Source organism: Carlito syrichta, unplaced genomic scaffold (assembly GCF_000164805.1).
Source record: "Carlito syrichta isolate Samal-C Ts95f unplaced genomic scaffold, Tarsius_syrichta-2.0.1 Scaffold138305, whole genome shotgun sequence".
NCBI lineage: Eukaryota > Metazoa > Chordata > Mammalia > Primates > Tarsiidae > Carlito > Carlito syrichta.
Window position 1 is genome coordinate 94,257 of NW_007082401.1, and position 13,491 is coordinate 107,747.

The 13,491-nt window shown below is 52.1% G+C and overlaps 1 protein-coding gene across 1 annotated transcript in view; it reads left to right on the plus strand.

Moving 5' to 3' along the window:
- MINDY4 (MINDY lysine 48 deubiquitinase 4) overlaps positions 1 to 13,491 on the plus strand; it is a 107,675-nt gene that overhangs the window by 83,227 nt on the left and 10,957 nt on the right. Inside the window, exons 13-14 of the mRNA XM_021708457.1 lie at positions 4,988 to 5,051; positions 8,005 to 8,166. Of these exons, the coding sequence (XP_021564132.1) occupies positions 4,988 to 5,051; positions 8,005 to 8,166 (226 nt within the window). The remainder of the gene's footprint in view (positions 1 to 4,987; positions 5,052 to 8,004; positions 8,167 to 13,491) is intronic.

Consider the following 13,491-nt stretch of genomic DNA (forward strand, 5'->3'; position numbering starts at 1 on the left):
ATTGTGACAGCCCTTTGAGGTGGTTATTGCTGTCACCATTGGGGATGACACACAGGAGGCTCAGAGATGGAAAGCAGTTTGTTGAAGGTCACACAGCGCAGGTGGCAGAGAGACCAGATGCTCACTTGTTCTGACTCATCATCTACTCCCTCTTGGCTTTCCTGGGAAAACAGTTGGCATCTGCTTTATCCAAATTCTTTCAGATAGTCACAGCTACATTTTGACTGCATGGAGTCCTCAGTTTATTCTGGGTTCTTGGCTGTGATATGAATGGTTGAGATTGTAGGAATCATGACCTTTTGGTCGTTGTTTTTGTTATTATTGTTGTAGTAGGAAAAAGGAAGTGACATTTACCAAATGCCAAATGCTTTATATAGTTCATCTCATTCAGTTCTCACAGTAGTCTTTAACAGAAGGAAGCATCATCATACCTATATTGCGAGTGGGGAAACTGAGGCTTAGAGAAGGAAATAGCAAGTAAGTGGCAGCACTTGGATTTGAACCCAGGGCTCCCTGGCTTCAGAGCCCAGGTTCTCTTAGTAGTACCACAGCTGTTCTTTTCACTACTAATGTTGTCCTTAAAGTCATAGAAGTCCCATCCCGGGGCTGCCTCCTCTGGAGGTCACTGCAGTTGAACGGGGAAAGTGCAGCTGAGGATGCAGCCTCTGGGAGGGACAGGCAGGGGTTGGCCCAGTTGGACGTGGTTCCTCCTGGGCCTGGTGCCGCAGTGGTCAGGTGCAGGAGGGGTGGCTGCTTTGGTCCCTCCAGGCTAATTACTGCCTATTTTAGGCTTGATGTTTAAATATCAATGTCATGGACTGGGCACACTAGCTCACATCCCAGAGGTCCCTGGAGGTTTCTTGCTGTTGTTTTGTAAATGAAGACTCAGGCTGAGCGGGAGATAGGGACTTGCCCAGGTTTACTAGCCAGTCAGGAGCCAAGTGGATGCAGGTTTTAGGTGACCATGTCTCTAGGCTGCTGGAATTATTTTCCTTCTTATTCAGAAACTTCTGTGCCAAATCCCCAGATTCACACAGGAAGGCTTTTAGGTGCAGGGACAAGACAGAGATGATGAGGACTAGGGGTGGGGCTTCAGGGGTGCCTGGTTTACTTAGAACTGGCTGGCCAGGCTGACTGTCCCAGCCAAGCTACAGAACACACTGTGTGATGTTGGTCCTAGGGACGTAGTCCTGGCCCTGCTGCCTCTCTGTTTGACCACAAAGTCACAGGTCACTTCTCTTCTTGGGGCCTCAGCTTTCTCATCAGTAAAATGGAGATGGTGGTCTTGTCCTCCTGGCCTCACAAAACTTTTGAGAGGGATACAGTAGAAAGCATTTGAGACGGTGTAGATTCCAGGTACATGTGCTGTAAACCTGCTCAGTGGCGAGCCTCTGCCCCCTCGGAGACATGACAAAGGGCAGGTGGAGAGAGGCAGCAGAGACCCAGGCCTAGCTTTGGGTCCTGAGTCCGGGTTGACATCTGTCATTACCTCTGGGCCAGTCATCTAGCCTTGGGCCTGTCATCCTCTCTCTCTGGGCATTCATCTTCCCACCTGCAAAATGCTGAGCCCTGAGAGCCCTGGTGTCCCCTTTGTTCTGTTTCTTGGCATGGCGCAGTGTCTCAGGACCTCCTGGGTAGACAGAGTTGTCAGGTTTGGTCCCTGCTGGCATCCTCTCTCTATTCCCTCCTCTGTCTTTGGGTGACCCAGACATCCCCAAGGCCAGGTCATCACCCCAGACATTTGGGCCAGAGTTCTGGCCTTTTGCTTCCAAAAAGCTGAGGGGGTTGGCATTAGGGTAGCCAGGACCAAACCCCTCCCTCTGGTTTCAAGAGTTCCTTCTTGAACTCTGAAATCCTAGCATGCCCTGCTTCCTGGAGGACAACTTCTGGGGGCACATTGCATCTGGTCCTGGGCCTTTCTGGTTCCTGTTATCCTGCATGGTGCCTGGTTCATCAAACTGCACAGGATTCTCTGAGGCCCAGCATTGTCTAGCCCCCAGGAAGACTGTAGAAGGAACAGCCCACCCATTAGGCTGGATGGTTAAGTCAGCCTGGGGAAAGGACAGCCACGGCTTGTGGCTCAGAGGCCCAGGATGGGTGGGAACCCAGAACTCAGGTGGCTCCTGGTTCCAGGATGCTGCATGTCCTTGGGGACCCAGGTTTCCTGGGGAGGGAGAAGGGCGGGATGAGCCCCCACACCACCTTCAGCCAGAGCAGCTCTGTCACTGCATGTAATGGGACTTCTGCATATAAGGGCCTGTTGGAAGAAAGGACTCCACGTCTGAAAAGGTGTGGAGGCCCTTTTGTTAATTTTCCTAGAACTGCCATAATAGAGCACTGCAGACGGGGGACTTGGACAACAGGCATGTATTCTCAAAGTTCTGGAGGCTGCAGTCCAACATCAAGGTGCCAGCAGGGTTGGTTGCAGATAGCCACTTCCTCGCTGGTCCCCACGTGGTCTTTCCCCTGTGAGTGTGCTCCCCTGATGTCCCTTTGTGCATCCCAAATCTTACAAATCTTTGTGTGTTCCTCATCGTGCAAGATCCCAGTCAGATTGGATTAGAGTCCACTCCAATGCTCTCATCTTAAGTTAACCACTCCTTAAAAGACTCAATTTCCAGGCAGACAACTTTGAGCATATCAACTTTGAGGCACACAGTTCAGCCCATTATACCTCTAATCTTGTCCAAGACCCATAGGGTACAGAAGGGGAGACTGAGACCACACAGCAGACCAGGGCTAGGGCCTGGGTCTGGTGCCATCCCTGTTGTGTGAATTGCCTTCTCTCCGGCAGAACTGGGGCCGTGGTTCCTCTGCTCAAGGACTCCTCACACTTACCCCTCCAGGGAATTCCCTCAGAGGGAGGACTGGGCATCCAGATTTGCCAAAGTCGTAAATCTCTTAAGCCATAAGCCGCTCCTTGGCGTCTCCCGAATGCCCTAATGTGAAATACAGATGTTTCTCCCTTTTAAGATCCCAGCGCACTGCTGAATTTCCCATCGTGTTTGCACCTAAGGATGCAATTACCGTTTCCTCCCATTGTCCTTTCTGCTTGTCCCTCTGCTCCCAGCTGACGCAGGCTCTCAAGCCCGCTGGGTGAACACGAGGCTACGAGCTCATGAAGATCGGACCGCGTTGGAAAGCTCTGAGTGGCTTGGGGCCAGCGATGCTTATCGGTCCCCCCAGGACTCCTTTGAGGTTATTTTCTTCTCTTCAGAAGATGCTTGTATATGCTGCAGAGAGCGTTTCCATCAATTCTTCTGCCTGAGCGAGCGCCAGCCGAGTGCTGTACTTGACCATGAGTCACTCCCAGTTGGCTCCTTCCCAGACCTGAGGGGCCACCTCTGGTGGGTGAGCCTCAAGACCCCTCCCCGAAGACTCCCAAGCCTTAGTGGCTCCCTGTAGATCCCGTGATGGGAACCCCAGCTCATCTTTTCACTTGGACCATGACCTTCTCCGCTTGGCCAGGGTTATTAAAAACCACAAGAAAGTACTTTCCTCCCCAAGTATTATAGAGCTTGAGTTTCTAAACTTGTTTTGGAAGGAGACGGGGACCAGGGCATGTGTTTTAGGTTTGTGGGCTTATGGCAGGCCTTAGATTTAAAGCATAAATTAAGACCTCTTTTCCACTAAAGGGAAAAATAAACGTTCTGATTGCTAAGCCCTTCCTACCCCTGGGTCCCTCTCTGAATCCTACACTCAGTCTCTCTCTTTGGGGTGTGGATGAGGGAAGGGAATCAGGTCCTGGACACAATGCTGGGTGGGTGGCATGCCCCCAGGGCTGTGTGCCCCCAGAGTCATGTGCAGAGTTGGGGACAGACCTGGACACCAGGCTCCCTGGCCTCACCCTGCCCTCCTGGAATTCGCCTCTCTGAGCTTTTTCCACATTGATAAAATAGACATGGTAATTCCTACTTCGGGCTAGAGGTGAGGGTGGGAGTGGAGGCTGGAGGGTTGAAACGACCCCCTGCTTGGTACAGGGAATAGCTCATGTACTGGGTACTGTGTGTGTGGCATAGCAGTCTCCCAGAGGGATTTACGCTAGGGTAGCTAAAACAAACAGTGTCCTAATAGTGGATTTTGCAGCATGGTAACAAACCGGTAAGGAGGGTTTTGAGACTAGGAGAGAGTTTTCTGCCTCCTGGTACTTAACACCTCACTTCCGACATGTGACACTTGCCGACCAGGACACTTTGGATGGTTCTGGTCCCTAGCACTGCTCAGCCCCAGAAATCCAGTTCTTTCAGCTTAAGGAATTTCTTTTGGCAAAAAGACTTCTCACCTTGTGCCTTTTTGAGGGACCCTATTCCAAGGGTGGAGCCACGTTGGTACCAAGTGGTGGGAGGGCACAGGCCTCAGAGATTGACTGCCTGGGTTCTCTGCTGGCCCCATTGTCCATGAGCAGAACACCCTTGGCAGGTCAGTCCCTTCTCTGAGCCTTGGTTTCCTCTCAGGAATTTAGGGGATGATGTGTATACAGTGTCTGGTGTAGAAGCTGTGCTCAGGTGGTGGCATCTGTTACTTTAGAACCTAAGGAGGCATTAGAGTCCGTTCCTCCCACTTAACAGACCGGCAGACTGAGGCTCCAAGGTGGAAGAGGATTCCAAGGTGGAAGAGGATTCCCCAGTCCCCACCATTGGTAGTGACAGTTGGGATGTGAATTCAGGACATTAGATTCCAAGCCCGGGGGCCTGTCTGCTGCATCCCACTTGAGTCATCATTCCCCGGCGTGGGCAGAGTGGAGACTATCATCCAGAGAGTGCAGTGACTGTACAGGAGGAGGCCTGGGCTCTAGCCCTAGTCCCATCCAGGCAGGAGTCCCCTTCGTGGAGGGCAATGAACACAGAGCACTCAGGTTCCCACCAGGTTTGGGATTCTGGGCCTCAGCCTGGAAGCTGAGGGGAGCACTTGGTCACACAGTGAGGGTTGCCGGGGCAGCCTGCTCAGGCCAAGATGTGCTAACAGCGCTTCTTCTCGTGTTTTTCAGCATCCGCCAGGACTTTGATGTCCCCACCAACTTCCTGATTGGAAGACACGGCTACTGCACACAGGTTAGGGAACCCAGGTGGTTCTTCACCTCCCTCTGTCCCACCCTTCTTTCTTGCCCTGTCAACACCCTCTAAACAGCTTTCACGTTTCACCTCTGCTGGGCTTCACCATCATGTCTCAGAGACCTAGAAAAGTCAGTTAAGCTTCTGTTTCTGGAGAATTTGCTGTGTACTACCTGTGTGCTTGGAGCTGCAGGGGAAACAAAAAAGGCTGGATGCAGACCCAAGTACGGCACAGCCCCTAGCCCCTGGGCTAGCCCCAGGAGCAGTGCCCCAGGCACAGGCGGGGGTACCGTGGGTACAGTTGACGTTTGTATAGGGCATTGTCCTTACAACAATCCTTCCCTCTGCATCTTCAGGAAGGAATCTCATGGGGCCTCATGGGGAGCAAGGGAGACCCTGAGCACAGTTGCCTGTCATCAATCCTCCCAGTCACCAGGTGACACAGGAAAGGGACCTATTCAAGATGCTGCCTAGTGAGCATCAAAACTGGGAGCTGAATCCTACGCCTGCTTCTTTCCATGCTTTCCTACCCCCAGAGTGGCCACTGGGCCATAGTGAAATCTGATATTCTCTGTGCCTTGGGGTGGACAGGCTGGACAGAGCCGTGCGGTCTTCTGGGCCCAGCTGAGGACCCAGTTGTCCTGGGGACCCTGGCTCACTTGTGCCTAGTTCTGAAAACCTACCTGGGAACCATGCAGGGACAAGTTTAGGTCCCGTGGTTTGTCCAGGTCACCCATACAGGGACTGTGGGGTTGGCTGCTGCCCGCCTTCCTAGAGCCAGGCCTCGGGGCCATGGCTGCTCATCTGACTGCCCTGGTGGCCCCACTTTCTCTCTGGGTACTTGTTTGCCCTATGGCAGCTTTGCCTTGTGGAGGGCAGAGAGGACTGCTGCCCAAGAGTGATGGCCCCCAAGGAGGATGCAGAGGCCGCCAGACCAGTGTCGGGCTGGGTTCCAAGCCCTGTTCTGTTGTCCTCACAGAGTAAGTGGGCATGGCGTTCCCCTCCCTGTACTTGTTTCCTCACCTGTAGAACAGGCATCTGGACTAGGCCAGGGCTTCTTAAGCTTCAAGGTGCATGTGCATCCCTGGGGGTCTTGTTGAAGAGCAGCTCAGATCCAGTGAATCTGGGCTGGGGCTTCCAGGGAGGGCAATACTGCTGGTCCACAGCCCATACTTTGAGTAGCCAAGGGACTAGATGACTGCTAAGCCTTGCCACTGTGTGATTTTTTAGTCTAGGGGAGGAAAAGGCCTTGTGCGCCCCTCTCCCATCTGTAGAAATCTTCCTACTGTGAGGATGGCTTTAGAAACCCCTCAGATCAGGGAGTAGGGGCCTTTTAACCCCTTCAAAACCAGATGGGAAAACTCAAACCCACCTGAAAAAGGCTGAGTCTTCCTCAGCAGCCACTGCCCCTAAGGTGCAGTATTTTAAAGCAGACATTTCCTCCAAATTCTTTTCTCATTTCCTCTGCAAGGACACAATGAGGCCCCTCGCTATTTCCCTTCAATAGGGGCTCCTCTGTGGCCTCTTTTACTGTCACTGGGGCAGGGGTGTTGGTGTCAACCAAGGGATTTATTAACCCCGACATTGTTTTCACAGTTCAAGGGAAAACACTTCTATAAACTGTGTTCTCCAGAGTTCACGCTGGCCAGAGGACTGCTTGGCCATTCCTGCATGCCGTGGGAGAAGGTGGGGGAGGCAGAGAGACCTGCCCTCGTGCTGGTGCTGGGCTCACGCCAATCCTTCCTCAGTGGCCCTGAGAGGCCACCCTTCATTTTGAATCTGTATCCAGACAGATGTCCCATGAGGGTAACAAGGTGGGGGAGAGGGCTGTGATACAGGACAGGGAGTCAGAGATGTAGGTGAAAGTTCAGTTCTGGCCTTGACAGGTTGTGTGACTTGGGCAAGTCCTTTCTCACCTGTAAGCCTCAGTTTCTCCATTCCTAAGAGGAGACCGGACCCCTGGGTATCCTATCTAAGGAAGGGGATTTCCAGCCATAGTGGTCCACCTCCAGTGTGGGAGGCTCGGGTTGAAGGTGACACCAGAGAAAAGGTGCTCACACGTTACTGCCTCTGGGTTCTGGGGTTGGTGTCCTTGTTGGATTGCTGGGCATGTGGCATGAATCACGGGGCCACCTAATGCCATGCAGCAAAACAAAGGCAGAGACAGAGCTAGAAACCAGACTTGGGCTTCTTGCCCCCACTCCCTGCTTCTGTTCTTCCTGCCCCTGAAGCACCTTGTGCTGCTCTCCCTCCCTCTATTACAACCCCACATCACTGGTGAAGTCTGAAGAAGGTCTGGTGTTTAGTTCTCGGTACTGTATCATGGCTGGCTTCTTGGTGGAGAATCATGTGTCCTGATTGTGTAAGATGTTATCGTTGTGGGAAGCTGGGTGAAGGGTGCAAAGGAAATCTGTACTATTTTTACTTCTTTTGAACTGAAATTATTTCAAAATAAAAAGTTTATTGAAAAAGTACCATCCTTCAAGGCCAGACCACATGTCACTTCTCCAAAGAGCTGCCTGACTGGTTATGTGGTCTGCACAGTGCTCTGCACACACGTGTTTATAGCCCCGGTCACACCCTGCCTTGTGCTTCAACATACAGGCAGGTACCTGACTGCCGTCTCAACCTGAGACCCAGGTCAGGAGCCTCACCCTCCCACTGGTCCCCCCAGCAACCCAGGACATAGGACAGTGTCCTTTGTACAGTCAGTGTTCGATGAGGGCTGGTGGAATAGACATGGGTAGGTGCCTAAAGTCACTTCGATGAGAAAAGTTGGCAACTTTCTCCCAGGCCTTGTGGGAAAGATAGAGTCATGGCCTCCTCTGATTTCAGGCTGTCTCCTCCTTGCTTTCCTTCCTTTTTCCCTTTTCTCTTGTTCCTGTCTCCCCTCCACCCTTTCAGTAGCTGATTCAGAGACTTGATGAGCCTTTCCCCTTACTTTCATCTACAGGAACTCGTCAATCTGCTCCTGACCGGGAGAGCCGTGTCCAACGTTTTCAATGACGTACTGGAGCTGGATTCTGGGAATGGGAACATCACAGTTCTCAAAGGCATTTTTTCACGCAGTGACATTGGCTTCTTATCTCTCTTTGAGCACTACAATGTGTGCCAGGTACCCAGTTACTCACGTTCTTCACAAATGGAGGGGCATGGCACCCTGGGACCCATGGAAATGAAGGACACAGGGAAGGAAAATACTCTGCAGTTCCTGGAGGCAGTGGGAATGTGGGTCCAGGCTGAATCACAAAGAGTTTGAGAAGAAACATAGCTTCCCTGCCATCGAGTACAGGCCCCTGATTCAGACCCAAAGCCAGATGACGCCATGTTCTGGGAAATAGTGTTTGAAAAGAGCTTTTAGGGATTTGTGGTGTGATTGTGGATCACAGAGAGACTACAGCTGGAGTGTGTGTCTGTTGAGGGGAAAGGAACTTGAGGGCTTAGGCCTTGCTTTAGTTTTCTAAGGCTGCTGCAACATAGTACCACAAGCTGGGTGGGTTAAAAAGTCACAGAAATTGTCCAGGTGCGGTGGCTCAAGCCTGTAATCCCAGCACTTTGGGAGGCCGAGACGAGAGGATTGCCTGAGCTCAGGGGTTCGAGACCAGCCTGGGCAACTTGGTGAGACCTTGTCTCTACAATAAATCAAGAAAAATTAACTGGGTGTGGTGGCACATGCCTGTAGTTTCAGCTGTTTGGAAGGCTGAGGTGGAAGGATCACCTGAGCCCAGCAGGTCAAGGCTGTGAGACTCTGACTCAAAAAAAAAAAGAAGGAAAAACCCACAGAAATTTATTGTCTCACAGTTGTGGGGGCCAGACGTCCAAGATCAAGGTGTCAGCAAAGCCGTGCTCCCTTGGAAACCTATAGGGAGAACCCTTCCTGTCTTTTCTAGTTTTGATGTTTTTTGGCAATCCTTGGTGCTACTTGGCTTATAGATGCATCACTCCAGTTTCTGCCACCATCTATCATCACATGACTGTCTTCTCCTGTGTGTCTTTTCTTATAAGGACCTCAGTTGCGTTGGAATAAGGGACTAGTCTATTCCAGTATGACCATGTTTGACCTCGCTATGCCCAAATAAGGTTACATTCTGAGGTACGGGGCTTAGGATTTCGACATAATTTTGGGGGGCACAGTTCACCCCATAACAGACCTCACTCCTCCTGTTTGCTAGTATATGGTCCCTCTGCATCCTGTCTCACTATGGCCAACGTCTCCGGAAGGGTTGGGCCCCCAGTGAAGCTGGACAAGCCATGGGTAACTATACCTCTGGGGAGCAACGGAAGGGGCTGGGAGCATTGGACATAGGAGCACTGGACCCCGCCCTCTTGTTCAGTTGTCATGGAACCTTCCCCCAGCCTCACTTTTCACGCCTTCAGAGTCTGTTGTTCTGGGATTGAGTCTATGAAGAGGGTTGTTTTGAGGAAAGCAGGAGCTTTTTATGGGGTGGCTGCCCCTGCAGAGATTCTAGATGCAACCTCTAGATGAGGGTCTGGATGCAACCTCACGCATCATGTGCCCCCAGAACTGGGACACAGAGACTGACTCAGCAAGGCATTCAGTACTAGGTGAATGAATTTGCAGGGAGAAAGGAGTCCGGAGTTTTAAGACAGGGTTCGCTTCATTCGTCGTTCCCATGTGATCACATGTCTGGGTGTGCTGTCTCTTGCTAACGAGCCATGTGGTGTGGCCCCATTCCCGGGTCCCCTCTCGTGATACCCTGGCATGCAGAGGGCAGACTTGGGGGCTCTGAAGACTTGGGGAGGAAGGAGTGAGAGCAGCTCCTTCCTGGCTGTGCTAGTGTCTGGGGGAGCCCAGGAATGTGGCTGGTGAGAAGCATCGGACCCTGCAGCATCCCACCAGGGTGTGCACGGAAAGTATTCAGCCCAAAATTCCACGGGCCAAGAGAGGTAACCTTGGCCAGGCTCACAGAATTCCCAGGCTCACCATGAGCCCTAGTTTCATTCTTGTTTTAAGGGCATTGGTCAAAAAGTAAACTATTTTCTTTTGGTCTGTGGAGGGTAATTGAAGGGAAATCAGTCGGGGTCATCCTTCCTTTGGGATAAAATGACTACTGAAGAAATGCAGGCCCTGCAACCAGCTCTTCCCTGTGGACGTCCTGGAGCCGTGTAGACCCTCTTTGCTGCTTGATGCTCTTTGGAGGGTGGGGAGTTCTGTGTCCCTGGATGAGAGGATGGTTTCTCCTAACCATGTGACTGAGGCTTACTACAGAAGGAGCCCTGGCCTCCTCTCCTCTGTGAACTCGCTGAGGTCTGGGCCTTCGTCTCTGCCTTCCCCTGAAGGCTCGGGCAGGGCCTGGCAGCTCAGACAAAGCACTTTTCCCTCCTTTAACACCACCTTTTGTCCCTGCTGTCCCTGAGTTCCTTTGGTCCTACACAACTAGCCTCATTGGACGTAGGAGGGGCCCAAGGGAGTTCAACGCCCAAGCCCAGACCTGGACTCAGGGCTAGGGCTCCTGCTCTGACCTGGCTTGTCGCCCTCCACTGGGCAGCACAGACATGGGCATGGGGAAGAGCCTAGGCCCTGACGGCCACAGCAGGGCTGTTCTGAGGCTGGAGGCTTTCACCTACATAGGGTTGAAAGGAGCACGCACTCACAGCCTGTGTCTTGGCTTCTCACTACAGTTGGGGCTCTGGGACCCTCGCTGAGTATATGCAGGGAGGAGGCTCTTTCTGTTAAGTGAGTTACTAGGACAACCTGCACTCAGGTGTGCCTGGAAGAACAGGACACTGGACCAGAGAAACTTGCTCCCCTGCCATAAGTGACCAGCCTCCTGCTCCAGCCTGGCTGCTTCCTGTGGGAGTTCCATGGGCCATCCGTGACCCCGCCAGGCTGGTCTTGCCCATCTGGCTTTCACCTCACCCTCTCCATCCTAGAGCTGGCCCAGATGAGGCTGGCTGTGAGGCCTGAGCTGCGTCATGCACCACAGATGGTGATGTGGGCCTGACAGGCCAGGAGGGGTAAGGCGGGGCAGGGAGTTTAACTTCAGCACACCTCCCATGACCCGTGGGCACGTTCAATGCTGTCTTCATGAGGGGACCCAAAGGGAAACCAAGCTTGACAGGAAGGCTCTGAAAGCTCCATCCTCCCCAGCCCCGTGAGCGGCGCCGCCCATCCAGCTTCTCAACCAGGAGCTCGTCTACTCCGTCAGGAGCCTGTGCGGCTCTACCCTCAGTTGCTCCTCCAGTCTCCATCTTCACCCTGGTCCAAGCCACTGGCATCACTGGTCTGGTCACCTGTGATAATCTAACTGACTTTGCTAGCTGTCCCTGCCCCCTCTCCAATCCTGTCCCTTCAGTGAAGCCAGTGTGATCTTTGAAAACATAGATTGTATCTGTCATGTCCTTGCTCAATATTCTTCATGGGTTTTTTGATCCTCGGAGATTGTTGTGAGCTGAATTGTGTCCTCCTAAAATTCCTGTGTTGAAGTCCTGACCCCCAGTACCTCAGCATGTAGATGTATTTGGAGAAAGGGTCTTTGGGGGGGGTGATTAATTTGAAATGAAGTCACTAATCTAACATGACTGCTGTCATTGTAAGAAAAGATTAGCACACAGAGGGGATACCTTGTAAAGATGCAGGGAGCAGGCTGCTATCTACAAGCCAAGGAAAGAGGCCTCAGGAAACAACCCTGGCAACACCTTATCTCAGACTTCCTGCCTCCAGGATTGTGAGAAAACACATTTCTGTCATTGAAGCCCCACAGTCTGCCCCACAGTCTGCATGCAGTATTTGGTATGGCAGCCTGAGAAGACTGATATGGAGACTAAAATCCAACCCTTCCCATGACCGACAGGCCCTGCAGTCTGTGCCTGCTTTTTCCTCTCTCAACTTGCCCCCTACTCTTTTCCCAGGCTCCAGCCTTCAGCCACACTTGCCTCAGCCCAGGTTCTCTCCCACCGTTGGGCCTTTGCACCTGGTGTACCCACCACATGCCCAGTGTTTCCTCCTCATCAAGTCTTGGCTTACATGCTATTCCCTAAAAGGGAGACGTTTCCTGCCCTCATCACTCCATCCAAGTAGGGGTCTCTTCTCCCAGTCCCCTCCCACCTCATCAGTCTCCATCAGAGGATCTTAATTCTTTCCTTCATAGGCCTCTTCTTGCCTTTCTCACATTTCACCACTTTTAAGATGCATTTGGGCATGTCTGCATGTCTGAGGTGTTCATGCATGATTAGTTGGTGGTGTGGCAGACTTGGTCAGCTTTCTTTCTTTCTTACTGATACATAAAGTAATGGCGAGTCTGATGGCATCTTAGGTTCAGGGAGGTGCAGCATACATGTACTTGTATGATTATTTGATCACTCTGTCGTCCCCTTCATCTAGTAAGCTCTATAAGGACAAGGCTGTTCTTGTTTCTTTGAGTGCTGTCTCCCCATTGCCTGGGACAGTTCTGGGGACAGAAGTGTACCTCATGTTGGATGCGTGTATACCTCTGCCTGCCATCTGCTGTTGATCCTTTTGAATGAGCCTCTAACCTGGCAGTTCATGATGGGGTCAGGACATTCACAGCCTCCTTAGAAGATCAAGAAACACCATGTAAAAGTCATTCCTACCTGTGCTGCATATTCACCCCCCAGACTGTGCTAGAGGAAATGTGGCCCCGCCTGCTCCTTGCCCCAAGCCCTTGGTTGCCCAAGAATTCAAAGGAAGTGAATTTCAGCTCTGGAAAATGTCACCCACTTGGAAAGGGGCTCCTGAATGAGAAAACTCATTTAGAAACTCTCTGGGCAGCTTTTCTGTCCTTAATCTTTTGACTGTTATTTATATATGGCAAGCTGCCCTCTTGTCCCTCTGCTGGAAAATTCAGGGTGGCTGATTATGCAAAGACCTGCTCTCTGGTTGGCTTCGGGGCTCCGTCCCTGCCATGAATGAGCTGGGTCCCTGCGTCAGGGCACCCTGTTCCAGGCGATGCCCTCACCAGAAAAGCTCTTTGGAGCAAGGAATGGAAGCCAAGTTTGCAGTGGGGTTTAAGCACGTCCAGCCACGTCCTGTAAGACATCTAATTCCCCCACATCCCACCAAGGAGTGGGCTGCACAGTCCATTTAATGTCACACAGAGCTGAGGTGAGGCCCTGGTGGGGAGTGGGAGGGACACAGGACCACAGGCAAGGGTTGAACACATTGTAAAGGTGGTCTCCCACCCTCTGGTGGAGGCGGCTTTTAATGGGCAGGTGTTACATTGGGGACCTGGTTCAGGCTCCTCTGAGTGCTGCTTCTCTGCCTAAGAAACCCCTAACCCAGAGTTAGCTCTGAGATGTCTTCTGTGACAGGCCCTGGAGAAAGTATGCCCCTCTCCCCACTGGAAAAATAATTCCCATTCTTTCTTTAATCCACAGGCTGTGGCTGTAAATACCTGAGCATGCAAACATCTCCCCAGGGCTGGTGGGGATTAGGCCAGAATCAGCCTGGCCTGTGGCA